This window comes from Berkeleyomyces rouxiae, assembly GCF_048999995.1.
Source record: "Berkeleyomyces rouxiae strain 22BRR77 chromosome Unknown BrBRR77_ptg000003l, whole genome shotgun sequence".
Classification (NCBI taxonomy): Eukaryota; Fungi; Ascomycota; class Sordariomycetes; order Microascales; family Ceratocystidaceae; genus Berkeleyomyces; species Berkeleyomyces rouxiae.
Genome location: NW_027396493.1, coordinates 2317161 through 2340276, shown reverse-complemented (window position 1 = coordinate 2340276; position 23116 = coordinate 2317161). Strand labels below are relative to the sequence as shown.

General features: G+C 45.9%; 1 protein-coding gene across 1 annotated transcript; it reads left to right on the top strand.

The window, feature by feature from the left end:
* Window positions 1-15675: 15675 nt before the first annotated feature.
* Window positions 15676-17715, top strand: BROUX77_003837 (uncharacterized protein; the record flags this gene model as incomplete). Its single annotated transcript, XM_073748532.1, has 4 exons — window positions 15676-15764; window positions 15901-16758; window positions 17172-17469; window positions 17533-17715. The coding sequence occupies 4 exons, from the start codon at window positions 15676-15678 to the stop codon at window positions 17713-17715; spliced, it is 1428 nt and encodes a 475-aa protein (XP_073606262.1).
* Window positions 17716-23116: the final 5401 nt, after the last annotated feature.

Sequence of the window (23116 nt, the reverse complement as noted above, 5' to 3'; positions counted from 1 at the left end):
CTCCTTACTTACAAGCCCTCCAGGCAATCTATCGGTGAACAAAGCAAGCCTTCTGTCAGTTGATACATGCGTGCGTGTGTGCGTGCCATTCCACCGAGCTCTGTCTGCTTTCCCTCACCGTACATATCGACGTATGTGTACAACCTGTGTCCAAAGCCATCGTGGCAATCAAAGTAATATCGCGCCAGCGCTTACATGACATCGACTTGCACACATTTGTACAAGTGATAACTAACCATTGATATGCTGGTCGCTCAACTTTGCCATCTGACGTCCCCCTAATCGGCCCTAGCCTTGCCAACGCAGCCAAGTTAAACATGGGTTGGTGGATTTCTCTGGATCCAGATTTATGTAGTTGTGAAGCCCCGCCTTGCTTGCAGGGCGGTGAACAGGGGATCTCCTGGATGATGCCACGCTCTAGGTGTTGGCTTTGACGCCTGTCACATGGAGCAAGTTCGGATGCTGTTGGTATGGAGAGGGGTAGCGGCTAGTATTTTGCAATAACTGGGATGTGAATCTGTTCCGCCACTTTATTTTTTTCTCTGACGTCTGTACTCATATGTAAGCATGTTCTGCACAAATATTTTCCCACACTCACCTGAACTTGAGGGAAATGGTCTGGCCACAAACCAGCCCGCAGACGCATAGTCTAGAGGCGCAACTATTTAATTGTACTAAATATCGTGAGGTATGGCGTATGCAAGCCTAATTCCTCCTGCATGCAAGACAAGCACGCTGTTGTGGTCTGGCCACCTCATCAAAGTAAGTATAGGTCAACAAAGAGAAAGAAGCGTGTGTTTTCAGGGACATTGGCGAACAAGAAAGCACATGAGGAATGCCACTCTAGATCAGGCCATCCCAAAGGCTCTGAGGGAGGGCCACAGTTGGGCATTCACAAGCCTCAAGCCTCGAGCTTGAAGCTTCAAGCTTCACACTCCAAGCTTCTGAACATCTGGCTTCACCGCCCTGGGCAGAAAATGAACCCTGAGCACCAAGAAGGAATGGCGGAGCATGCAGTTGTATGCATGTGATGCCTCGCATTTTAAGTAACTGCTTTCCCAGCCTTTTTTTCACGGCCCATGCCATGCCGCCACGGCGCCTTTTGCTTGCATGCACCTGTAGTATTTACTTGGACAAGTATACATTCAGCAATTGCTGCACCAAGGCGATGCCGGTGAAAACACGATAGCAAACGGCTGATTTCCCTCAGCATTACTAGTCAGTGCTGAGTCAGCAAAAGAGTAGATGTATGAGGGCTTTCTGTTGGCTCTAGCTCTAGCTCTTGCTTTAGCTCTACCCGAGCAGGCAACCCATAAACCGTCAATATATGTTTCAACAGGGCCTCCAGCACAGGCAAAGCCCTCCAAGTCTAATAGCAACCAGAAGCCCCAACTCATGATCTCCATAGCGTTGCATTCGCCAAACAAAGAGTGCGGGGCTTGCCAAGTTCCCTCACACTGATAGAAGACCAGCCATTAACCCCAGGCAAGTTTTTCCATACACATGGTTATTTAGTTGCTAGAACACTATATAGAGATAACCGCCTGCTCATGGCACTGAAGACTCTGAATCTCTGTATGCCTTCTAGCCTGGTCAAGGATGCCTTAGTCAAAGCTGGCTGAATCAGGCACTCATCATTAGAATCTGACAGCAAGGATAGGTACTATACATAGCCCACAAGCGGCAAAAAAACGTGTATATATTGGATTGATGGGCAGCCCTGCCCCTTGATTAGCCACATGCTCGGACGCCCGTGTTCTTCTACTTGTACATACATAGCTTCTCTTCATTGTCCATACCTTTTGACCTCCGGTGATGTCATAACAGACAGCGCCCAACTAGGCTCATTTTGCCACATAGAATCCGCAACAGCCGAGTCATGCTCATGTTCTACTTGTAACCTACATTATAGCTGTTTCATATTGCCTTTTCCTTTGTTCTACGGCTCTTCATTGGAGTAACTAACTAGTTAACTAGCTATTTAAATCGTAGCCGATTAGTCAGCGGAACATCCGGAGCTTGAGTAAACTGCTCAGCACCTCAGCAAATACCTGATTTGCCTCCATTGCTAGCCTTCTTCTAGTGGAAGGGAAAAGGGAGAACACCCTCTCATAATTACTACCCGCAATGTATGCAATACTCTATATTTCAAAACGCATGGAAACGAAGCTGTACAAGCACAAAGGCCTCTGCGCTTACAACCTAAAGCTACAAATCTACATTCAGCTGGGTAGATGGAATCAAGTTCGACACGAGATATGTGTTAGATGTTGGTAAAACTACATGCGTGAAGCTGGTAGCACTATATTAAAGAATTGAACAATAGAGCATAGCTACAACTATAGAACTCATATTTCACTGAATAGAAAAAATAGCGGGTGCCTTGGGGAGAGACAAACAATCAGTCTCTGGGCATGCTATGGGGGAGCTGAGTACTACATAAGGCTTCACCTGTGTGACGGACTTTTTGTTGGCTTCTAGAATCTTTTCATTGGAGTTACAGAGTTGATACATGTCACGACTCGTGTGCGTTGTGACAGGTGGGTTGAATCTCCAGTAGGAAACCTACAACTGTCGAAGTGAGGCCAAAGTGTATCTAGAACATCATCGGTTATTCTAAGGCTCCGATACTGCTGCTCACTGAAGAATGCGCTAAGCAGGGAAGATGCTAAAGAGACCTCATATCTACGGAAAATGTCTTTGATGAATGTGTCTGTATATACACTTGTAAACAGGAGCTCCTCATTAGCAAAGTTGAAAGTCTTGTGTAACATCATCAGAATTTGTTGATCCAAATTCAGGAACAGCACTGCTCCCACTCTTGTCACATACATTAATTTAGAAAAGATGACCTTGGATGTACTCTCGGTTCAAATAGGATGTCACTTTTATCTTGATTCAAGATTATTAGTACTTTTGCTCTAGCCACAAAGCCATTTGTTACAGAACGTGTCTGTCGTGAGACCCAAACGACCTAGAAACGCAACACCTGTTCCCAAGACTAAATATATTTAATACGGGGAGTCTTTGTATTATCTCAATCTCTCGATTGTTTACATCGATTTTGACTGTCAAGGTCGCTAAAGCAGCTTGATTTGTCAAAGTTACTATCTAATCTTTCTTTATTTACACACACTGGTGATGAGAGTAGTCTTTCAATCAGTAGAGCTTTTCTATGCAGATCAGATGCTCTAGTTCACCGTGGAACTCAACTTGGACATGAAATATCAGCAAAACTGTACTAGATGCCTTACGGTTGAGACGAGATTCAACGGCCATGAAAGCTGCCGCTTGTTCTCAGTGCATGACCGTTGATTTCCAAAAAAAAAATGCATTGTGTAACACATCTATCAGATGCGTTGGAGAGGGGTGCCCAAGGCATGTAAATTTAGGAGGAAAGATAGATATAGAAAGAAAGGGACATTAAATCTTATCAGATAGAAAGAGTCCATGAAGCTCATAACGTGATCCAAGAGACTACTTCAAAATACCATCAATGCCATATAGGGGTGAGTGCTTTGTTATAGTCGTGACTACTTTCTACTCATAGAATGTTCTTTCTAGCTGTTTTCATGTAGGTAATATGGCACTGGCTAGTCGGTCTTTGAGAAATTGACCAATTTGAAGATAAAGCAAATATCAGTAGTGCCTCAGACCTATCTAAAGATCCGATAGGTATTATAAGCCATATGGTTTCCAGGCTTGCCCACTTCTTTGACTACAGTTTACTTAGCAGCCATCCTCTAGCGAACCTTAGGTATGGAGGGAACAAAAAAGCCCACCGTTATTGTAGGTTTCATGAAATATATCTAACAAGAAAGTGAGCCCATTGTTCAGGGAATGCTGTGATATATCCTTCGTCCTCTTTTATTCCAGAGTTGGATGAAGCCTTGCGGGGTATGATCTTGTAGAACTGGTCTTCCTGGGTAGATATAGTACAGGCAACATGTGTCCAAAAGACGCAATGTGTTGAAGAGAACATAGTAACAGTCATTACACACTACATTTGAATAGAGCATATACCAATGCGGATTATCAAGCGCGGATACCGGTGCATCACGGAGTCTCGTAAAAATTATTCAAGAATCTAGACATGATGCCCACGTTCCTTGGGCCTGGGTCAAGATCTTTTCTCTCTTGAACTCCGCCACAAGTTCCGGAAAGTATAGGAGTATGCAATGGTAGGTTGAGCATGAACTCTAAGAATCTGTCTTGATGACTGTCTATTGAATTGGCCGAGAGACCTTGTATGCGTCATCAAATGTACCTGATAGCGATCCATAGTTATGTTTTAACATGACTATTGTTGTTGGGCATGTGTCTCTGATTACCATGAACGAGAAGACTGGCCGATGAATACAGACAAAAAAGCATAGAAGTAGGGAACAAACCACATCAACAGAAACCTTTCTCACCCACGTCATCTATTCAAGCCTCAAGTAAGGTGTGAACCAAAAGAAGTCACTTCATGATGTCGTGAATCTTATAAGCCACTCAAGCTGACTATCGAGTGTCTTGGGTATGTGACAGTAAAAATGAATGGGCAGTAAGTATGTAAACGCCAACTTATTTGGAGCTATAGAGTGCACGCAGTTAACCAAATAGATATCAAATGGAAGCAGAGGTCGTGTTTTCAAAAATCACTTCAAAAACGGCATAACTGCTTCATTTGATGGTAACCACAAAGACACTGAAGCACGAACCAGTAGACTCTCTTCTAACTGTATATCAGGGAAACAAGGACAAATAGTCGTATCTAACTATATACTTTGAGTAAAGGCATCTCACTTAGACTCAAGATTACTCTGTTGGCTGACGTTCAAGCATCTAGAGTCTTGTTCTTAGGCGGCTGAGGTTTCAAGTGTAGCACACAATGCAAGGGCAACCAAAACTCGAGGTTCTAGAAAGAGGGAAATACCAAAAGAGGCAATGTATGCATGTTGTCTGACAGAAATGACAGCCATTGCTTTTTCTTTGGTTGTAAGAGAAGCGGCTGAGTGGACTTGCCGGGTTACGAGCAGCCGCACACAGGGATGGCTGGTGAGAGAGACGGCCTTGCTCATTTCTGAGCCTATGAGTTGGAGCGCGTGAGATGAAGAACGTCGATCATCGAGCTTGATCGATAGATGAGTTTATATGCCCTTGGCTTAACTAGTGGACATTGACCGAGATAAAGTCGACATGAATGTTCATCTCATGATCAATATCTCTTGAAGCAAAACTATTCTGGTAACTTTATAGAAGAGGTAGTTAGTTAATACACAATCGTATCCACTAGGAATACCCCTTGCTACTTCAAGGCGTGTCCATCCTGTATAGGATACCGTAAGCGAGCGCATGAAAGGTAGAAGACAATAGAAACATCTACGAGGTCAGAACTGCCGCTGTTCCAGGAAGAATAATTCTAACTTCTCAACAACAAATAACAAAGCCTTTTTTTGCAGGGTCTATACACACTTCTGATACCAGAAGGAGCACCTTATGAATCCCACCCCAGGTCATTGTTGAGCTCAAATATCATCGCCTGGTCCGGAAGTCCTGCTTCGCATCCCCGGCCCCCCTGCTTCCCGCTTGAACCCATTTTGTTTGTACGCTTTGGTGCACATGAGGTCGTAGTGCTATGCTTTTGTAGGGGCGTGTGCAGCTGACATGTACTTGGCACTCAAATAGTAAAGGTTTATTACACGTTTGTGTGTCTGTTTGTGCGCAGGTAGCGGGAGTATACCTGTATGCCTGTATTCGCAGGACCCCATGCGTATGTACTGGGTATGTGCTACTGTCAGACGTTGCAGCACCGAAACGAGAAGGGAAAAGCAGCACCGGCTCATGCCATTGTATGATTATTTGTAGTCGAAGGAATACAATGATACCGGCCTGCTCTGTGGGGGACATGTGCATGGTTCGCCAGCCAGGCTACAAGTCCGAGACCGATGTTCCTGAAAACCTCTATATGTGGCATGCGGCCAGGGTTAAGGACCAGAGAGGAGTTTTATCAGGGCAGTTGAGCAGAATCTCCTTTTCCTGTCCTGGGTCTGTCTCACACTTAGGGACTCTGGTCATGGAGGAAGCAAAATCTCACGATAGTTGATGTGTGTTCATGGGGGATCGGTATTTTTGTCCACGCGGGTGACTCGTATTGCAAGTGATGACCGAAACCTTGGTCACAACAGCCTAGAACTAGAAAAGCCGAGGCTGAGGCACTGCTACAAGTCTGCTCTGGGCGTTCAACGCTACTTCTAGAACAGCAATCAATGCAGGGCTTTGCCGAAAATGCTACACGGCGATTAGTTGTCTACGAGAAGCTTGGGCTGGCTTGCAGAAAGCACAAGCAATTAGCTATAACCAAGTAAACGTTTCCATGTGCCACGGTCCAATCTGGGTCTAGACTGTCGGGAACCAGTGCTGAGGAGACCAAGAGCCATGGACATTTGAATCGGCAGAGTATTCATGAGGGCCCGGCGGAGCAGGTGTCGTTCGCAGCGCCGTAGCAAGCCGAGTCTGAGACAGAAGCTAGAAGAGCAGCTGAGTTGAACTCTTCCCTGCTAAACAGCCACCACCAGCGCGTGTTTTCCGGGGCAGAGAGGGATGGTGTGCGCGCAACAGGGGTCGCTTTACGTATCCACGGACTTGGCCGACAAGCAGCATATATCTCAAGTAAGACCGAGCTTTTTCAATTGGGATGTGCACTCGCACAACGGACCAGCAAGCTTGCACGTTCTGCTAGGGTAGGGCCCCCAGACCAGACCCATCCATATTCCCTGTGGAACTTGGATTTCCAAGCTTCAGCGCCGGCGCGCAAGTCTAGGGCACGTCTAGGGCACGTGCTATAGGCTATAGCAGTGGTACTGGGCCACAGAGGCCCTGTATGCATGGGCCCTCCTCAAGACTTGACCTGGAAGACCAGGGCCATGGCTGCTTCTGTGGATGGCTTCAGGTCTTTGTTTCTGCTGGGTTTGGTGTTTGATACAGACGCATTTACGGTAGTGCACCAACCAGATCTGTGAAGATTCCAGCGGCAGTTGGACGGCGCACATGCAGTCGATAAGGGAGAGGAGAGCCTCCCAACAAGGAGGTGTTTTAGCGGTGAGTCGTCCTCGCCACGCTACATAACATAGATAGATATATTGCTGGTGGGTGTGTGGTCCAGGGTCTATGTACATATGTATGTGTGCATGCGTGTACGTCCAGGCGAGAGATACCGAGTAGAAACAAACATTAGCACCATTCTCAGTTCCCAGAAGCATAAGCAGCCAGCTATAGCTTCAACATGTGCACCAACTCGAACAATGACTTGGCAAATTTGCCACAAAGGATCTTTTTAAGGTCCTGCGTGATGTTGCACAGGTGAAACCAGTCGCTTGGAAGCACACCTCGCTCAATATGTGAGAACGACAGCAAAGCGTGTCGACGCCTCTGTCCACGCAGCGAGAGCTACAAGGTGGCCAGGCCAGAGTGCACATACATACCTACATGAACCCTACAACTCTGCAATATATCCGAACCGGGCGGTGTGTACTTTTATCCGCAACAAGAGTCCTCCCAGAATAATGTGCTCTCGCGCCTGTATTTGCCTGCAGACAGAAAAGGTAGAGAGAGAGAGAGAGGCGCCCATGTGTCGCGAGACCGGAGGCCAAGCTCGTCTCTCGGGGATTAGCTGTTGAAACCAATATAAGAGAGAGGCTGTGAAAGGTAAAACTACCTGCACGGCAAGGGAAAAAAAAAAAAAAAAAAAAAAAAAAGGACACCGATATATCCTCTCCACTTTTCTTTTTGCCTCCCGTCAATTCTGTGGTGTTTGTTTGGCCTTGACTTCTGCAATACTAGAACAGCGTCCCTGGGTCCCTTGCAAATGCAACCTCGCCTTCTGCTACGACATCACCACTCCTCAGTCACATTTACCACCCATCCATCCACCCATATGGACAAGGAGACCAGTGCAAGCATGCGCCCATGCAGGCATGTATGTACATATATATGTACCAGGAAGTCCGGATGCTGCTTGTGTTTGTGCCTGTATATATCCACGTCTCCGCCCATTTCTCCCGGAGACAAGAGGCAATGGTGCACCAAGCTTGGACAAGGAAACATGCGGACTCTGTACTGCTTGCGCCTGGAGAGCAACGTGTACACAATACTTGCGTGCTTTTTGTTGTAGAGGTGCTTCTCCCAGCGGTCTTGAGTATGTGTGTATGTAGCTCTGTAGATATATCTACACCTGTGTACACATGTGCCTCGGCCAGTGAGACATGGCTTGCCTTTTATCCAAGATAATCTAAACAATGCGCAAGCAGTCCGGCAATGGAGCCCTGGATCTCCGTTCCCAGCCCAGCTTTTCGGCGTGTTTCATTTGCTGTCTTTTCTTTGGCTAGCCAACGGTGCAGCACCCATCATCCCTTCTACAAGCAACAAAAAAAAGCCCCGATGTACTTGGAGAAAGAGCAGATTATGGTGTGACTGTGCTCCTTCCTCCATGTTCGGAATCAGCCAGGTGGACTTGCAAACTTTTCATCGGTTGACTAAGCGGCGCAAGTACCCGATTACCCGGCTGTGCGGGTCGACTTGGACTTGGGTACAAATAAGGGTCCAAACATAGCAGTTCTTCTCTTCTTTCGTAGTCGGAGACATCGTGTGTAGACGGATACTTGTGTCTTATCTTTGGTTCGTAAACATGCATCATCTGGCCTTGACGTAGGCACATGATCAAACATTAATGTGCATTTACCTACATTTGCTTGCAAATGCCTGTTGTACTAGGCCTTTCACCATGCAATCCCTCGAGTCTTTGCCACCACATCAACCGTGTAACAGGTCGCTACTAACCGAACTCCATTGTTCTCGAGAATTTCAAGGGGCACCAGGCCAACTTGGCTCCTGCGTTCCTTCTGTTAACAATAGGAGGACCCGCTGTCGGCCAACTGACCCTAGCAACCAAAGAACATTGAAAGAAGCTTCCTTGCAACGCACATTGTTTTTTTTTTCTTCTAGGGTCTAGGGGATCGAGGTCAAGGCAAAGCCCGCTGTTTTTCTTGGCTGCCGTTCAACCCACTTCGGGTTGTTCTTATAACTGCAAGTCGGTAGGGGCTCTTCCCATGAGGTTTCACCACTTCTACGATATCGTAGGTCAAAGAACAGTGGAGAAGCCCAAGAAATGCATGCATATCACACATACCGACTATTCAATCGGGGTGGTTGTGTGAATAGGAAAAATAAAAATAAAAGTAGTGAGGCGCAAATTAGCGGAGGTGAGGGACTGCTATTTTTAGCTACCAAAAGGCGAGGGTTAGAAATAAGAGGCGTCAGGGTTTTTCTTCCCTTGTGTTGATGCTTGGACAAGCAACTTGAAAAAACAATCTCAAACATGCTTCTAAGCCACAAACTTACAGCCCTAGCAAAACCTCATCCAAGCCTAGCCAGTCTCTTGATGTAACCATGTAATGAAATATCCCTCACTGTGAGTGGTTGAATTGCGAGAAACAACCAGTGCTTGGTGCTTCAATGGTACTCTACTTGATTGCGTTTATAGTGTTGGGCATATGGCGGGATCGTGGACTAACCCTAGAGCATGATGTGGTGATGGGACCATGTACAACATGTGTATGTGCACAAGACAACAGAAGTCGGAATAACAGACCTAGGCCAGCACCAACATGCGGTGTACGACGATTCTAGCTTAAATAAAACAGCAGATGATCATTATATCCGTCAATCTATCATTTATACTTGGGAGCAACTTGTAAGCGATAAGTCGCATCACAAACGGGTTGTATTATGGTGTCCTAATGATATGAGTCTGTGGACACTGTACGATGATATGTTGTTGGCTTCCGCCAAACTAGCGGTGATGCATTGTTCGTAGTTACTTGTATGCCGTTCCATGTCCATGGTAGTATTGTTTCTTGCACTCACCACGGGGCTTTGTCGTTCTTTCACAAAGGTTCAGTTGGGACGCCCGTTTTACTTGGCACATATGAGGCTCAAGTACTATTGTAGTTGTAACTACAACCACAGAACTACCTAGTTACACCCATGGCAAGAAAATGCATGCAGACACACACGATGTAGATAGGCCGGTTTCTTCTTGTTGCTTCCTAAATAAGCTACCAGGGTTATCCCTAGTAAGCTAAGGTCCATCAGGGCTTGGATGTGAAATTTGTGCCATCGACACCCTCCACAATTTCCAGACAGCCACACACAGCGGTTTTGAGAAAAAGAAAAGAAAAAGAAAAAACCAGAATCCCTCCCCCCAATATTTGGTTTATTTATACCCTGCAAAGGGAAAAACTGGGCGGCGGGGTCCAGGGTTCACTTGTGCAAGTAGAACATTCGAACCTTCTATTTTGTCTCAGCCATTCTTCCACCGGGCTAGTTCCGATGAACGAGTTTCAGTTTCAACGCCATGTCGGTCCAAGTGTGGTCTCGTGACAGATAGCCCAGAGGTCTATTACTATCTAGCTAATCATGGCAAGTTTGAACCTCAGAAGCGACTCAAGAGCCCCGGGGTTTAGCCCGGGACTATAATCTACTTGTGCCCACCCATATGTACACAGGTCTAGCTAATACATACATAGTTATGTATCCAACTAGTTACTGGTACATATATACGGGCATGTATGCAGGGCAGATGCCGAGTCCTCTATAAATGTCCAACATCTGCACTGCGCTTGTAAGTGGCATGGAAAATCATGTAACAAATACTTGGGCTCAAAACAATACAGACAACGTGATTGACTGAGTTAGTACATAAATCGCATCATACTGCTGCATGGCTACATATGTGGCTTTAGGTGGAGGGCCATGTTGCTGGCCCCCCTTCCTTCATAACAGAAAGATGACCAGAATCAGAGAAAATGGAACAGTAGGATCTGGCCTTGCCTTGCTATCGGCTGGTTTGTGGGCTGGCCCCATTCCATCCAGGCTATGTCGAGAAATGCAAGCAGAATCAGTGGTCAGCGCAAGATATCGTCGGGAGTGAGGGACTCCCCGCCCCCATGGATAAGGGCGAGACGGGCTTCCCACTGTATATACAGTCCTGTAACCACTTGTATTCACTCTTGTATTTTCTCAAGTTCATATGTTGTTATAGAAATAACCCTGGCTCTTCATTGCCGAAATTCAAAGGCTCGCTATTATCCGATCCGACACTGACCAGGGGAGCCATGTATGTATGTATGTACAGGTATAAGCAGGACGGGTTGTTCCACGCATGCAAACTCAGTTCAGTTATATCGCAGCTCGTGAGAGCGCAGGTCCACCCGAGTCACAGGTCAGGCAACTCAGCGGAGGAGTCTGTGTTCGTTCTTGGTTTAGCTCTGTGCTTCTTTTTATGTCTTCATGAGAAGTGCCTCATATAATGCACCCCTTGAGATTGCAGCCTTGTCCCCTGTCTGTCCAAGTTTTCCATCTGTCTGGTTGGACTTTTTTTTTCTTTCCTTTTTCCTTTGTCTTTGCATTATTTCTGCGGGAGGGAGCAGTGGGTGGGGGTAAGACAAAGATCCTGTCATGTGGCCTGTCGGACGGAGTATTCTTCTATTATGTGTTGAAGCAAGCAGACAGGTACAAGTAGTTCCATATATGTACCAGGGTTACTTACTTTATGACAAGGAAATTGTGTGATTTACAGGAGTATACAGAGATGGTACAGTCGTGAAAGAAACTCCATACACAGACAAGGTGCTGTGTGTTTTTATTTCATTTTATTTCATAACTCTTTTTCCAAGACACCGTCGTTTTTGGGACATGAAATCGCGATGCTGGTGGCAAGGTGTTGTAACACTTTGGAAAGTCAATGCATACTTTGTAGACTTTTTTCTTTTTTCCCTGTATTTCTTCATTTCTTCAGAATACAAATAGCCACTCGACCTTTTATCCCTCGGACATCGGGGAGCTTGTGATGGAGACAAAGGAGAAAAAAAATTGCAGTCAATAACTACATGACACAAACGAGTGGGGACTTGACAAATAATAGTCTCGACCGCCAGTGTTCCTGTCTCATGTTTCTCTCGGAACTATAAAGGGACACGCAACGTCTAATATGATGACAGACTAAAAGAGAACCAGATTATGGGATGACAAGTCCGGCCTACAGGTCATTGTAGTACAAGCTGAAAAAAAGGCAGAACATAGAGAAGAGATGCTGGAGGCCAAAACGCCGCGGCAGCTTTTGGGTATGGAGCGTCTCAACAGCCTTATACTATAGGCAACATGTGTGGTTGCTTTTGCGCTGGGAGCAAATGCCGATACAGAAAGGTGGTTGAGTGGGGGTACTTATGTACATGTATACACTCCAATCACGAGGGAGCCTTTTTTGATCTTGGATGCGGATGAGGTGGCACCTCAGGGATAGAACCTCAGTCTTGATGAGCGGGAGCAAAGCTATGTACATATGTACGTACATACATACATCTGTACACGCACATAAGCACCAGTACAGCTGGATTGGATTGTGTGTGTAACTGACAGCTAGCAGTGGAGTTGATGTTGACTTTGCAAAAAAAAAGCAAAAAAAAAACGAGGAAAGAAACGGTTCACTGCTGTTAGTACTACAGGCTCGATGATCGATCACATTGGATGTGTCTAGATGTATACGCCTACGGGTATAATACAGGATAGTGAAAATGATAGGTAAGAAAGAAAGTATGCATCAGGACAAGAAAAACAATATTGAAAACGATATCTCACGCGTGCGTGTCGCCCGCCTCATAAGCAGAAGTTGTGACTGAACAGTTCAGCAGCTGCAAAGATCTAGAGGGGCCTTTTGCTTTCATTTTCTCGGCTGCTTTTTGCGAATCTTGAATGCTTACCTGTGTATTTACTTGTTTTTACCTTGATTTTCCTTCTTCCTTTCCAGTATCAGTCTATTGTGGATTTTCCAACAAAAGAAAACAGGCGAGAAACTAAAACAAATCTCTGCCTGTATTTACTCGGCTTGCATCCAACAATCCCAAGGGCCGACCACTCCGTCCTCGCCTATATAGCAAGAAAAGCCTGGGCGCACAATTATTGATAGCCGGTGGTCATTGCTTCCTGGGATCAGATCAACTCCAGAGCCCATGTCGTCTAGTCTTGGTGTACTATCCCTGGTCTCTATGTTTCTTGTCCCTGTGCGCTCTTTTTCATTTGGTCTTTACAACAGCGCAGAATTTTTGATGTCCCTTCTTTCAATCTTCTTTTTTTCCTTTGTATGGAGATCGCGGGCATATCACACGCCAAAGTATTCGTGCCCCCCCTGTTCATATGCTTGTACTTATTTGTGTAGTTGGTGACTTATACTTTGGCCGGTGTGAGGTACTTGTGGAGGTACTGGAAAGACGAGATTGGAAGAAGCTTTTCCTGAATCCTCTCCTCTGCGGGTATTGTAAACGATGCTTTCACCTACCTCACCATCTTAATTAGTGATTACTGGTGCACTCTCTTCCATGGCAAAACAGAACGTAGACCAGTGTATCCCCAGTGAATGGAAGCGAGCGCCCTGAAGTTGCAGGTGGCCCAGGCCTTGTAGAATTCTAAAGTGAGACAAGCCACAACCTTTTGTTTTTAATAGAGCAAGGCTAGGCTGGGCCAATCAGATGTTTTACATGTGCAAGTATACTCATGGAGCTACATTGACAAAATATCTGAGACGACTGGACTGGACTACATGTGTTGAATGTCTACTGGCCAATTATCGTGCCTGACAAGGAAACTAACGTCTGGTAGATTAGTCGTTGTATGGCACAAGATCCACTGGCTTGTCAATCTATATCGCGGTGGACTTGGAGAGGACAAATACGCGAGGATGACTGGATAGTTAATACATGTTAAATCGGACAGTGGGATGACCTTGGGTGAGCAACGACTACTACCTTGGGCCTCTCTTAAATATCCACCGAGAAGGAATATCCCCCCACAAAGCAATTGCACCCACCTATCACTGGACTCGAGAGTCTTCGAATCCTCGAGTCAACCAAGATCAGAAGTAATTACTTGATTACATCTGCAACTAACTATGCACTTTTGCCTAGGTATGTATAGTCACAGCATGTGCTTAAGTTTAGAAGCAAGACTATCCTTGCCAGCGAAGGCCTAAAGATGGCGGGAAAGGATTGGCCTAGGCAAGAATAGAAGAGACAGATTTGGAGAATTTTGCCTGTTCCGAGATGGTTGTCAATTACACATTGCCCTCTCTATGAGTCTATGTACATACATACAGACATACATACATATGCATACGCGCAACCACCTGTCGATTTCATTTCACCCACGTAGGATAGGCGGCCCGTCTCACGTCGTGGTGTTCAATGCCCTCTTACGCTCCCTCATTTGATACAGAGCGCAAGAATACATACAACATACAGGACAAAGAAAAAAATGTGCGAGTAGTGAGTGGGGATGTAACCCTCATTCTCACACCCACCGTTGTTTTAGCAGACTTTTTTTGGACAGGGAACACACGCTTTCTCACTCTAAGTTGTATCCTTCCACTATATCGTGCACCCCTCTCTCTCAGTATAAGCACTCTGTGGAAACCTTTCTTGGGCCTTCCAAGAAAAATACCAGACAAGACGAGACCCGTACGTACGCCTTGTTGGCTCACCTTCTGTGCTTGTGCCCGTGCCTGTGAATTAATATGTGTGTCTTTTCCCTGCCGCAGAGGACAAACCTCTTGGGACTATATATCCTTGCCCTACTCCCCGTTAAGCTAGGAGCTTCTCTTCTTTATTCTTCATTTATGCTTCTATTCTTTTCCCATTCTCGCTTCTCTGTCGACCATTAGTCTTATTCTCTTTATTCTTGCTCTTGCTCTTTTGTCGTCGTGCCCTTCTCGCGCATTTAATCACCCGTTTTCGATATTGTCTTGCCCTTGCGTGGGCGCTTCGTTTTTCTGTTCGCCAGCTTCTTACTTCTCTTTTTTTTTTTTTTTCTCGTTGTTTCTTTTTAGTACATACCGCATTATTGTCTTGGATATTCGTCCCATCTTTTACTTTCTTTACTCGCTCGTGGGTGCCACCATCTTGTACTAAATGGGGACGTCTCCTTGAAACGCCTTTTTCTTTTTTTCCTCTACCGACCCGGTGCCACTCGTTACCCCTTCTCTCTTTTTTGGTCCTTTCAGAGCTTGAATTGCTGTGACGGAGTGCCTTTGGCTACGTTGAACGTTTGTTGCCATTGCCGTATCATTGCTTGTGGTGGAAGAGGAGATTACTCGACATTGCTGAGATACCGCGAGTCGCCCTTACTCTCTGATTTGCTGCCGTTGTATGTTTGGCTGGAAGCTAGATACGTTTGCTGGAAAGAATCAACTGGCAAAGAAAAGGCAACAGAAGCAGCATTCAAAACAACTCGCCTCAACCCGATTGTTGTTCTGAGTCCGCCGTGCCGTCTGTGGAGTTTACATCTACGTTGTCCTGTCTCGAGGACTAGCCCAACGTTCGGCTGCAACTTACCGGTTTTTATGAGAAGTCATGCCTTGTCTAGGTGTGTGACTTTCGCTGAACTCGACAACAACAGCCTCCGCCTTTCTCTTTTGTGACTTCCGCGACCACTTGCAAGGGTGCGCATATTCCTTAGCTCCTCCCTCTCGCCGACTGCTAACGTGTGAAAACTTAGAACAGACGCTTGAAAAGCTCTTGCACTAATCCGACTTAACCATCGTCTCTCGTTAACCATCGTCAGCACCGGTCCACACTGCCTTTGAAAATGGGCTACGCCGGATTGCTGAACTCGCTATTTGAGCTTGAATTTAGACATTCGACTCGCTTTTGGGTCTATCTATTCTGGATTATCTTGTAAGTTGTTTTCCCTAGTATACATGACTCGATATTTTGTTGCATGTTACACATTTATCGTAGTAAAATCAGTGGTACAAACTTCGAGGTACAATTGAACGAAGCAATATATTGACAGGAGCCCAAATTCCCACAGCCTCCATCGTTATGTGCGCCTGATCGTGCACTGCATCAGCCATTGGAGCTATAGATCCTACCCTTTACCCGAGAAGCCCAGGTTGACGTCCCAAGATGTCACGGTGATTGTGCCCACCATTCACACAGACTTTGAAGAGTTGCGGCCTTCTTTGCAGTCCATTCTTAACACCAATCCAGCTACTTTGATGCTTGTCACCACCACGCCGAAACAGGCGGATCTCAGCAAGCTCGCTAGGTCCTTCAACCACCCCGATGTCCAAGTCCTGGCTACGCCGATTGCCAACAAGCGCCTCCAGGTTTGCGAGGCTCTACCGCAAGTTAAGACTGATATCATCGTCATGGCCGACGACGATGTGACTTGGCCTTCAGAGACTCTGACTTGGCTTCTAGCCCCCTTTGATCACGACGAGAGAATAGGCGGTGTCGGGACCTGCCAGAGAGTCCGCCGCCTCGAAAAGGGCACCTGGAGTGAAAAGTGCTGGAATTGGCTTGGCGCTGCGTATATTGAGCGCCGCAACTTTGAAATTTCTGCCACCCACAACATTGACGGCGGGACTTCATGCATGTCAGGACGCACCGGAGCTTACCGCAAGGAAATCCTCTCCAGCACTGACTTTCTCGAGGCCTTCAAGACCGAGCGCTGGGGCAAGTACACTCTCAACGCCGACGACGACAACTTTGTCACGCGCTGGCTAGTCAGTAACAAATGGAAGACGTGGATCCAGTACGAAGATGCCTGTCAAATCGAGACCACGCTTGAAAACAACCACAAGTTTCTTTTCCAGTGCTCGAGATGGGCTCGCAGCAACTGGCGTAGCAACTGGACGAGCTTGACGCAGGAACGCCATGTTATCACGTAAGAATCTTTCCCCTCTCATCTTTGGTCTTGTTCACATAGCACTGCACCACATTGTGTGTTTATTGGCCTGCTCATTTATACAAATGGGGGGGCTTCCGGCAAAACTTGGGGGCGTGATTGGCTGGACTTGGTTTTTTCGGCAAGCCGCACACGCTAGCTCATGGTCTGACCAAGTCTGTGACCAGGAAGCCCCTCTTCAGTTGGCCGGTGCGCAAGTGCGTCTAGTGACTGTGCTGCACAAGGTGTGTCATGTATCATATCATCAGATAGCCCCGGCCATGGCTTCACTTGTCAAACATGGCATGGAACACATCTCATGACAACAAGCTCGCTATTGTCGAAGCGGACCTCGACTACCGGTTCTTTCTAAGCGAGTGCAGAATGCTAACTCGTACTCTTCTTGTCTCTAGCCAACAGCCTTGGTGCACGTATGCTCTTCACATTGCTACGTTCACGTCTCTAGCCTTTGTTGTTGACCCACTACTTATCTGGAGTAGCTGGCGCGCTACCCAGGACTGGGAGGATCGCCAGGATCGCCTCTATGCTACTTGGGCTCTGGTTATCTTCATGTTTGGCTTTACAAAGGTCGTCAAGCTTGTTGGTCTGTTCCGCCGCGATTATAACTCTCTTGTCTTTCTGCCATTGTCTATCGCTTTCGGGTACTTCCACGGACTCATCAAGCTTCACGCTTTGTTTACCTTGAAGATGGTACGTTTAGCTGCTACACTTGTCGAATTCATATCCGTTCTCCGAGCTAACTGTTTGCCATAGACCTCATGGGGCAGCCGTGCCGATGGTGATCAAAACGACGACGCCCGTCTAATGACCAACCCGAGAAGAGCTCCGCTGCTGCTCACCCCCCAAGGAACAACTCTTGCGCGTTGGCGATCCGACTCCGAAAAGCCCAAAGACCTGTGCGAACGAAGTTCATCGGTTGCGCTGTTTGCGACATGAGGCATATCATGGCAACAGCCTCTGTCCTCAATGGCATTCGCCCATCCACCCTGTCGGCCTTCCTGGTGGCAATATAAACGGCACAAAAGCGACTCAAGCGAACGAAATGAACACGCTGATCTTCTCTTGTGATCCCTTCGTTTCTCCGACTGTCTTTTTTCCTCCATGTGCCTCCTCTACCTGGCACTTTATACTTCACCTCTGACCTTGTACAACAACGATATAAGCGGCACTGTCTTTGCACTCTAAAAGAAAGTCATTAGGCTTCTTGATTTCATTCGCAAAATCACGGATGACGAGCCGCATTACCGATATAAACGTCTACGGATCTTACCTTTTTGTTTTACTTCGTCAAGCGTTGGCTTTTGTGCTTATAGAATCATGAATTGGTGTTTTCGTTCTTTTTTTTGTTTCACTCTAATGACTGTCTGGGGATCTGGTCTATTTCCTCATCTTTCAGTCCGATCCTCTTCTTCCTACCCCCTCCTCGTCCTCTTCTTGGTTATTATTACTTCTCTCTGGTTTGTTTTTTTGTTTCTTCTCTTGCATTTTGTTTCTTTTTGCGCTTTCTTTCTTGGGTCTTGGGGATATATTATGTACGTATTACAAGGGGGGAGCTTATACTGGATGGAATCTGGGTCTTTTTTTTTCATAGAATCACTTGGCATGAAGTTTTGCATTGGCGTTGCATTATTTAGAAATGAAATAACTAGCATCATGCCCTTTGTGGTATTTCTTTCACACATGTCACATAGCCGCTGGTACGATGGTGAGAATTAGCTCGATAGCCTAGCCATATCAAAAGTGATTGTCGGGCACTTCTTGGGATGTCGGCTGCTTGAAATAGTCCATGCCGTATATAGCGTGATTTTTTTCCTCCACTTGTACATACAGGTTTGCGCGTCCGATCAACTGGGATAAGCCATGTTCAAGCAAAAGACACACGACTTATTGTCTCGACATCAACTGACCGAGGTCTATGCTTTTATGGCTAGCTCTGCTCGGAGCAAGATCCAACCTCCAGGGAACACAGGCCAAAGAAGACTTTGATCATGGATGTTCCCTGGAGAACACAAAAGCGCTACATCAAGGAAAGCGGGCGAATAACCACGAGCTCTGCGTTATCCTAGTTGGCCTTTTGAAGCACTCATTATGCAGCAAGACGGACTTGTTTTTACAGCTGAAGACTGCAGCCGTTGCCAGACGGAAGCCGTCTCCACCGTTAGGAGAAGACCTAGGGAAGAAAGCCAATAAAGAAATATCTTCAGTGGCCCAAGGTTACATTGAAAAGCAGGATAGCCACGCTGTATGAATGTACACATAACTAACTATGCACATATGTACATAGCCTGTCCCAGAGCTCCAACTGAAGTGGAGCCTCAGAAACATAAGTGTGTGATTCACAGTTGGTCGATTCGTCAACAAGTCTCTGTATGTCTTACTACATGCCAGCATCACAGGGTCGCTTTGCTTCACAAACTCATCTCGGTCTCGGGAAACGGGAATAGAAGGAGGAAAACCGCGCTGCAATCCTTGGCTGCAGTGTGTCCTTGGCTCGGTCCGCCGTGCGCGGTTATGGATGCCGCTAGTACAAGTAGCAGATTCAATGTACACACTTAGACATGTATATGTACAAGTGCGGTCGCTTCTCTGGGGTGTCCATTGTATTACACACCCAGCTCTACCCACACCACCGAAGCATCACAGCATCTAAAAAGCACTTCTCTCAAAGGATTGCCTTCTTATAGGCGGAGTTGGGAGAGGATGTTGAAGTGGAGTTGAGCGCTGCAGGTGGGTGCGGGGCGGCCTGTTCGGGGTGGATACTGGCGAGCGGTCCTGGTCCTTGTCTATCTGCGTTGATTTTCGCCTTTGAAGATCGTACTTAGATGGCCGAGTAAAAGCTAGATATCTTGGTCTAGACTTTCAAGCAGATAGCGGTTATCGGACCGGTGTTGCGTCGCCGGGGGTTTTTTTTTTCAACGCTGAGTAGTACCGCCGATAGTAGCAATCCGTGGCACATATCAGGTATACTACCATTTATTCACGGGTCTTGGATGTCCGAATCATTTCTTTTTACTTACTAGCTGAAGCAGGCAAAATTCCTACTAAATCTACCACGGTTTTAACCATAGTGACATCGTGGTCACGATAGCCTGAGAGAGCTAGACAAGGATTCTAGTCTTAACAAGGAGGGTACGCAGCCTTTACTCATTCGAATACGCTTGGTAAAGTGGTTGTGATATCCAGTCATCTTCTCATGTAGTAGCTCACACTCAAATATGAGTGCTAAAATAAACCCAGCGTAGGTTGTTCTTGTCAGTCCTCACCACGCATCAATCAGACTTATCAACAAAGCTATTATTATACGTATGTTGGTTTGTATTTCATTCAGTCCTGAAGTCTATGTCATCCAGTCAGTCTTGAGCACCCGGGAGCTGTTTTGAAATATCACACCAACCGGCTACTCCCACCTTTGGTATACAGTCGGACTGCTGGGAAATGGAAGTAGGCGTACTTTGAAGAACTAGAAGAAACAAACAATATAGAATTGGACTAGTATGCACACGTATGTGTTCAAACGTTGGACTCCAACACCTATCCGATTCCAACTAGAATAACTATCTCATAGTCTAGTCGGCCATGTTTCGGTTTCTGTCAGAAATCATAGCTTGAGGCCTACTACTATCGAGGCTATCGCCCACTGAACTCCGTTTTCGTATCACGGTACTCTATTAAATTTTCACTTGGTGCTACTCTTTCTCATGAAAAACTTGGGTTCCAAGCATTCCTTCCGTTTTCATTCGTTCACATATAATCGGTTATCCATGGTCCATATCTACCGAACACAACTATTGAATCATGGAGTATTCTCATAGCTATATTTGTACATCCCCCAAATGATATAAAACCATGGAATATTCTTCGAATTCTTTACTCGCAATCTACATTATCAAACCGAATTCAGAATCGGTCTTCGTCAATTTCAGGATCTAAAATTGCGTCCTTTGTGACACAGAGTTCCACATCACGCGATATGTGGGACCAACCACCAATCTCACTTCTGGATATTGGGGATGAGAGCATCAACGTCGCACAATCATATCTGATTTTGAGCTTGAAAGTTAATTTTGTAGAAGCAAGGCAGAATGATTCCATGTCTGTATTTCAGATAGAGCAGAAAGCTTCAATCTAACAATTCATACGTTACTATTGATATATTGCACGTGACAACTCTGACATGCCCTATGTTAGAGACTAGCCCATCACTACATCTGAGTTGTCATTGATAGTTTAGCTCCATTTTGCCCTGGACCTTTATGTTTGTGTCTGCTCAATAGTGACTTCATCACAATCCTATTGTTGAACACATCCAAAGGACACCCTCTGTGCACAATGGATGATTGGGATGCAAGTCTCTAATATACAGCACGACAATCGCCAGATTGGTCTTGCGCAAGAAGTACGAACAATTACCCGGGACCTTCTATCCTCCGCCATCAGAGACCCGCCAAGAAATTATACTCCGAGAGAAGACTGAAAGAACGATATTTTTTAGAACTAAAAGGTGTGCTTTCCTCAGGTGAGTGAGTGTGTATACGTGGAGCTCGAAACTATCGATTATGGTTCTCTTTTTCTACGATAATTGAATATCTTCGTTCTTCTATCTTTTTGCACTTTTGACATTCCCAAACAGATCTTCCGCCAAGGGACAACATCAAGTCGTCCTATTGAATACCAATAGTTACAGTCAATACTAGCCGGGACTTTCGGAGTCAGTTCTTCCCCTGGTATTCTTCACGAGAAATCTTAGGATACTGATGGGTAACAATACCTCGGTGGAGACAGCTATTTAAGAGTTCTTTCTTTCTCTATACTGTTAGGATGACATTGAAATTGGCATTAGTTTGTAGAGACTAGGTGAACTACCACACACTGACACTTTCGCAAAACAGACAACTTGGGTACGTACATGTAGATTTCATCCATGTTTTAGACAACTCTCTCTAGGCAACAACGGCCCGTCGACCTTTTCCCCATATTTCCTGGTACCTACCGCACTCGGTTGATTGAGTTTTTGTGTATCTTCACCACTAGCTACTAGAATATTCTGTGTGCAGCTGAAGCTATAGGGAAATGTAGATCATACGGTTATGAAAACTAGCCGGCTGTAGGCAAATGTGGCCAGTCGGAGTCAAGGGTCGCGTGAAGTATAGGCTACACAACATAAAGGAAAGTCGAGTAAACAGGTGTCAAATGTCATGTATATCCAGAGAGCCAAAAGAAGAGTGAGGTAGATCAGGTGTCATGGTTTCATATTTCGGGTGTACAGTACCGTTGTACTCTTGTAGAGTAGACATGACTTGGGAGCTTTCGTCTACCTACTATGATCTGTATAGTTACACATTTCAAAGTGTGTCAAATGCCACTGCACTAAGAGTGATCGTCCTTTTCCTTGACCACCGATTCATTTTGTCATCTTCTCCTGTGTAGGCAGGACCGTAGTGCACCGAGCAATATTACTTCTCATAACACACTTTTTCACCGGAGCTTTGGCTGTCATTAACCCCGTACACAGTGACTGTTTGAGAGCACATCAAGAGGACAACAGTGTGTTCAAACCGTATTCCATACTGCGGTGCGACAATACTACAATTCTGAGAACAGGGAAGTTATGTAGCACGGTGATCTCTAGAGAGGAGCCCTTGAGGGAGGCTTGTGGTTGGTTTATGACACGAGAAGACAAGACATGGTGTGTTTTCTCTGGAAGTTTGCAATAATCTACTAGCAGCTCGATTTGAATGCTACCGGGTCGCACTATTAAATAAAGCAAGTCTTGGGACGATTCAATGTTTTCCCCTTGAGTTTTGATATGAACTGCGGGGACATGTCTAACGGGAACATTAGTGTCACGTCTCTGTCTTGAAGTGAAGATCGGGGGGATGGTTCATGGTGACTGTCTTTGGGGTAGAATGTTTTCCAAGGAAGCTTAAGCGCGCTGTGGCCAGGTTTGAGGGTAGAAGGAGTTGGAACAAGTAAGCCAAAAAGAAAAAAGAAAAAGGTTTTCTTTTGCACCTGGATAACTTGGAGGCTTGAGTGTCATTCACCCACACATACACATGAGATTAACTATTGATGTTGGTGGTCCATCATTTAGGCTCTCATGCATGCATTAAGCACCAGGTAGGGTTAGCGCGGGACTTGTCTCGATCTGACCGATACGAGAAGATATTGGCCAATCAAATATCAAGATTTATAGGGTTAGGGTTGAGAGACAGACCTAGTACTGTAAGTAGCTTAATCTACGGTCAAAGGGCGTTTCCTTGGAGATAGAGTGTGCATTAAAGGGACTTTTCTTACGCGATGGAAGACAAGGGGAAGAATCAAGTCAAGTCAGGGACAG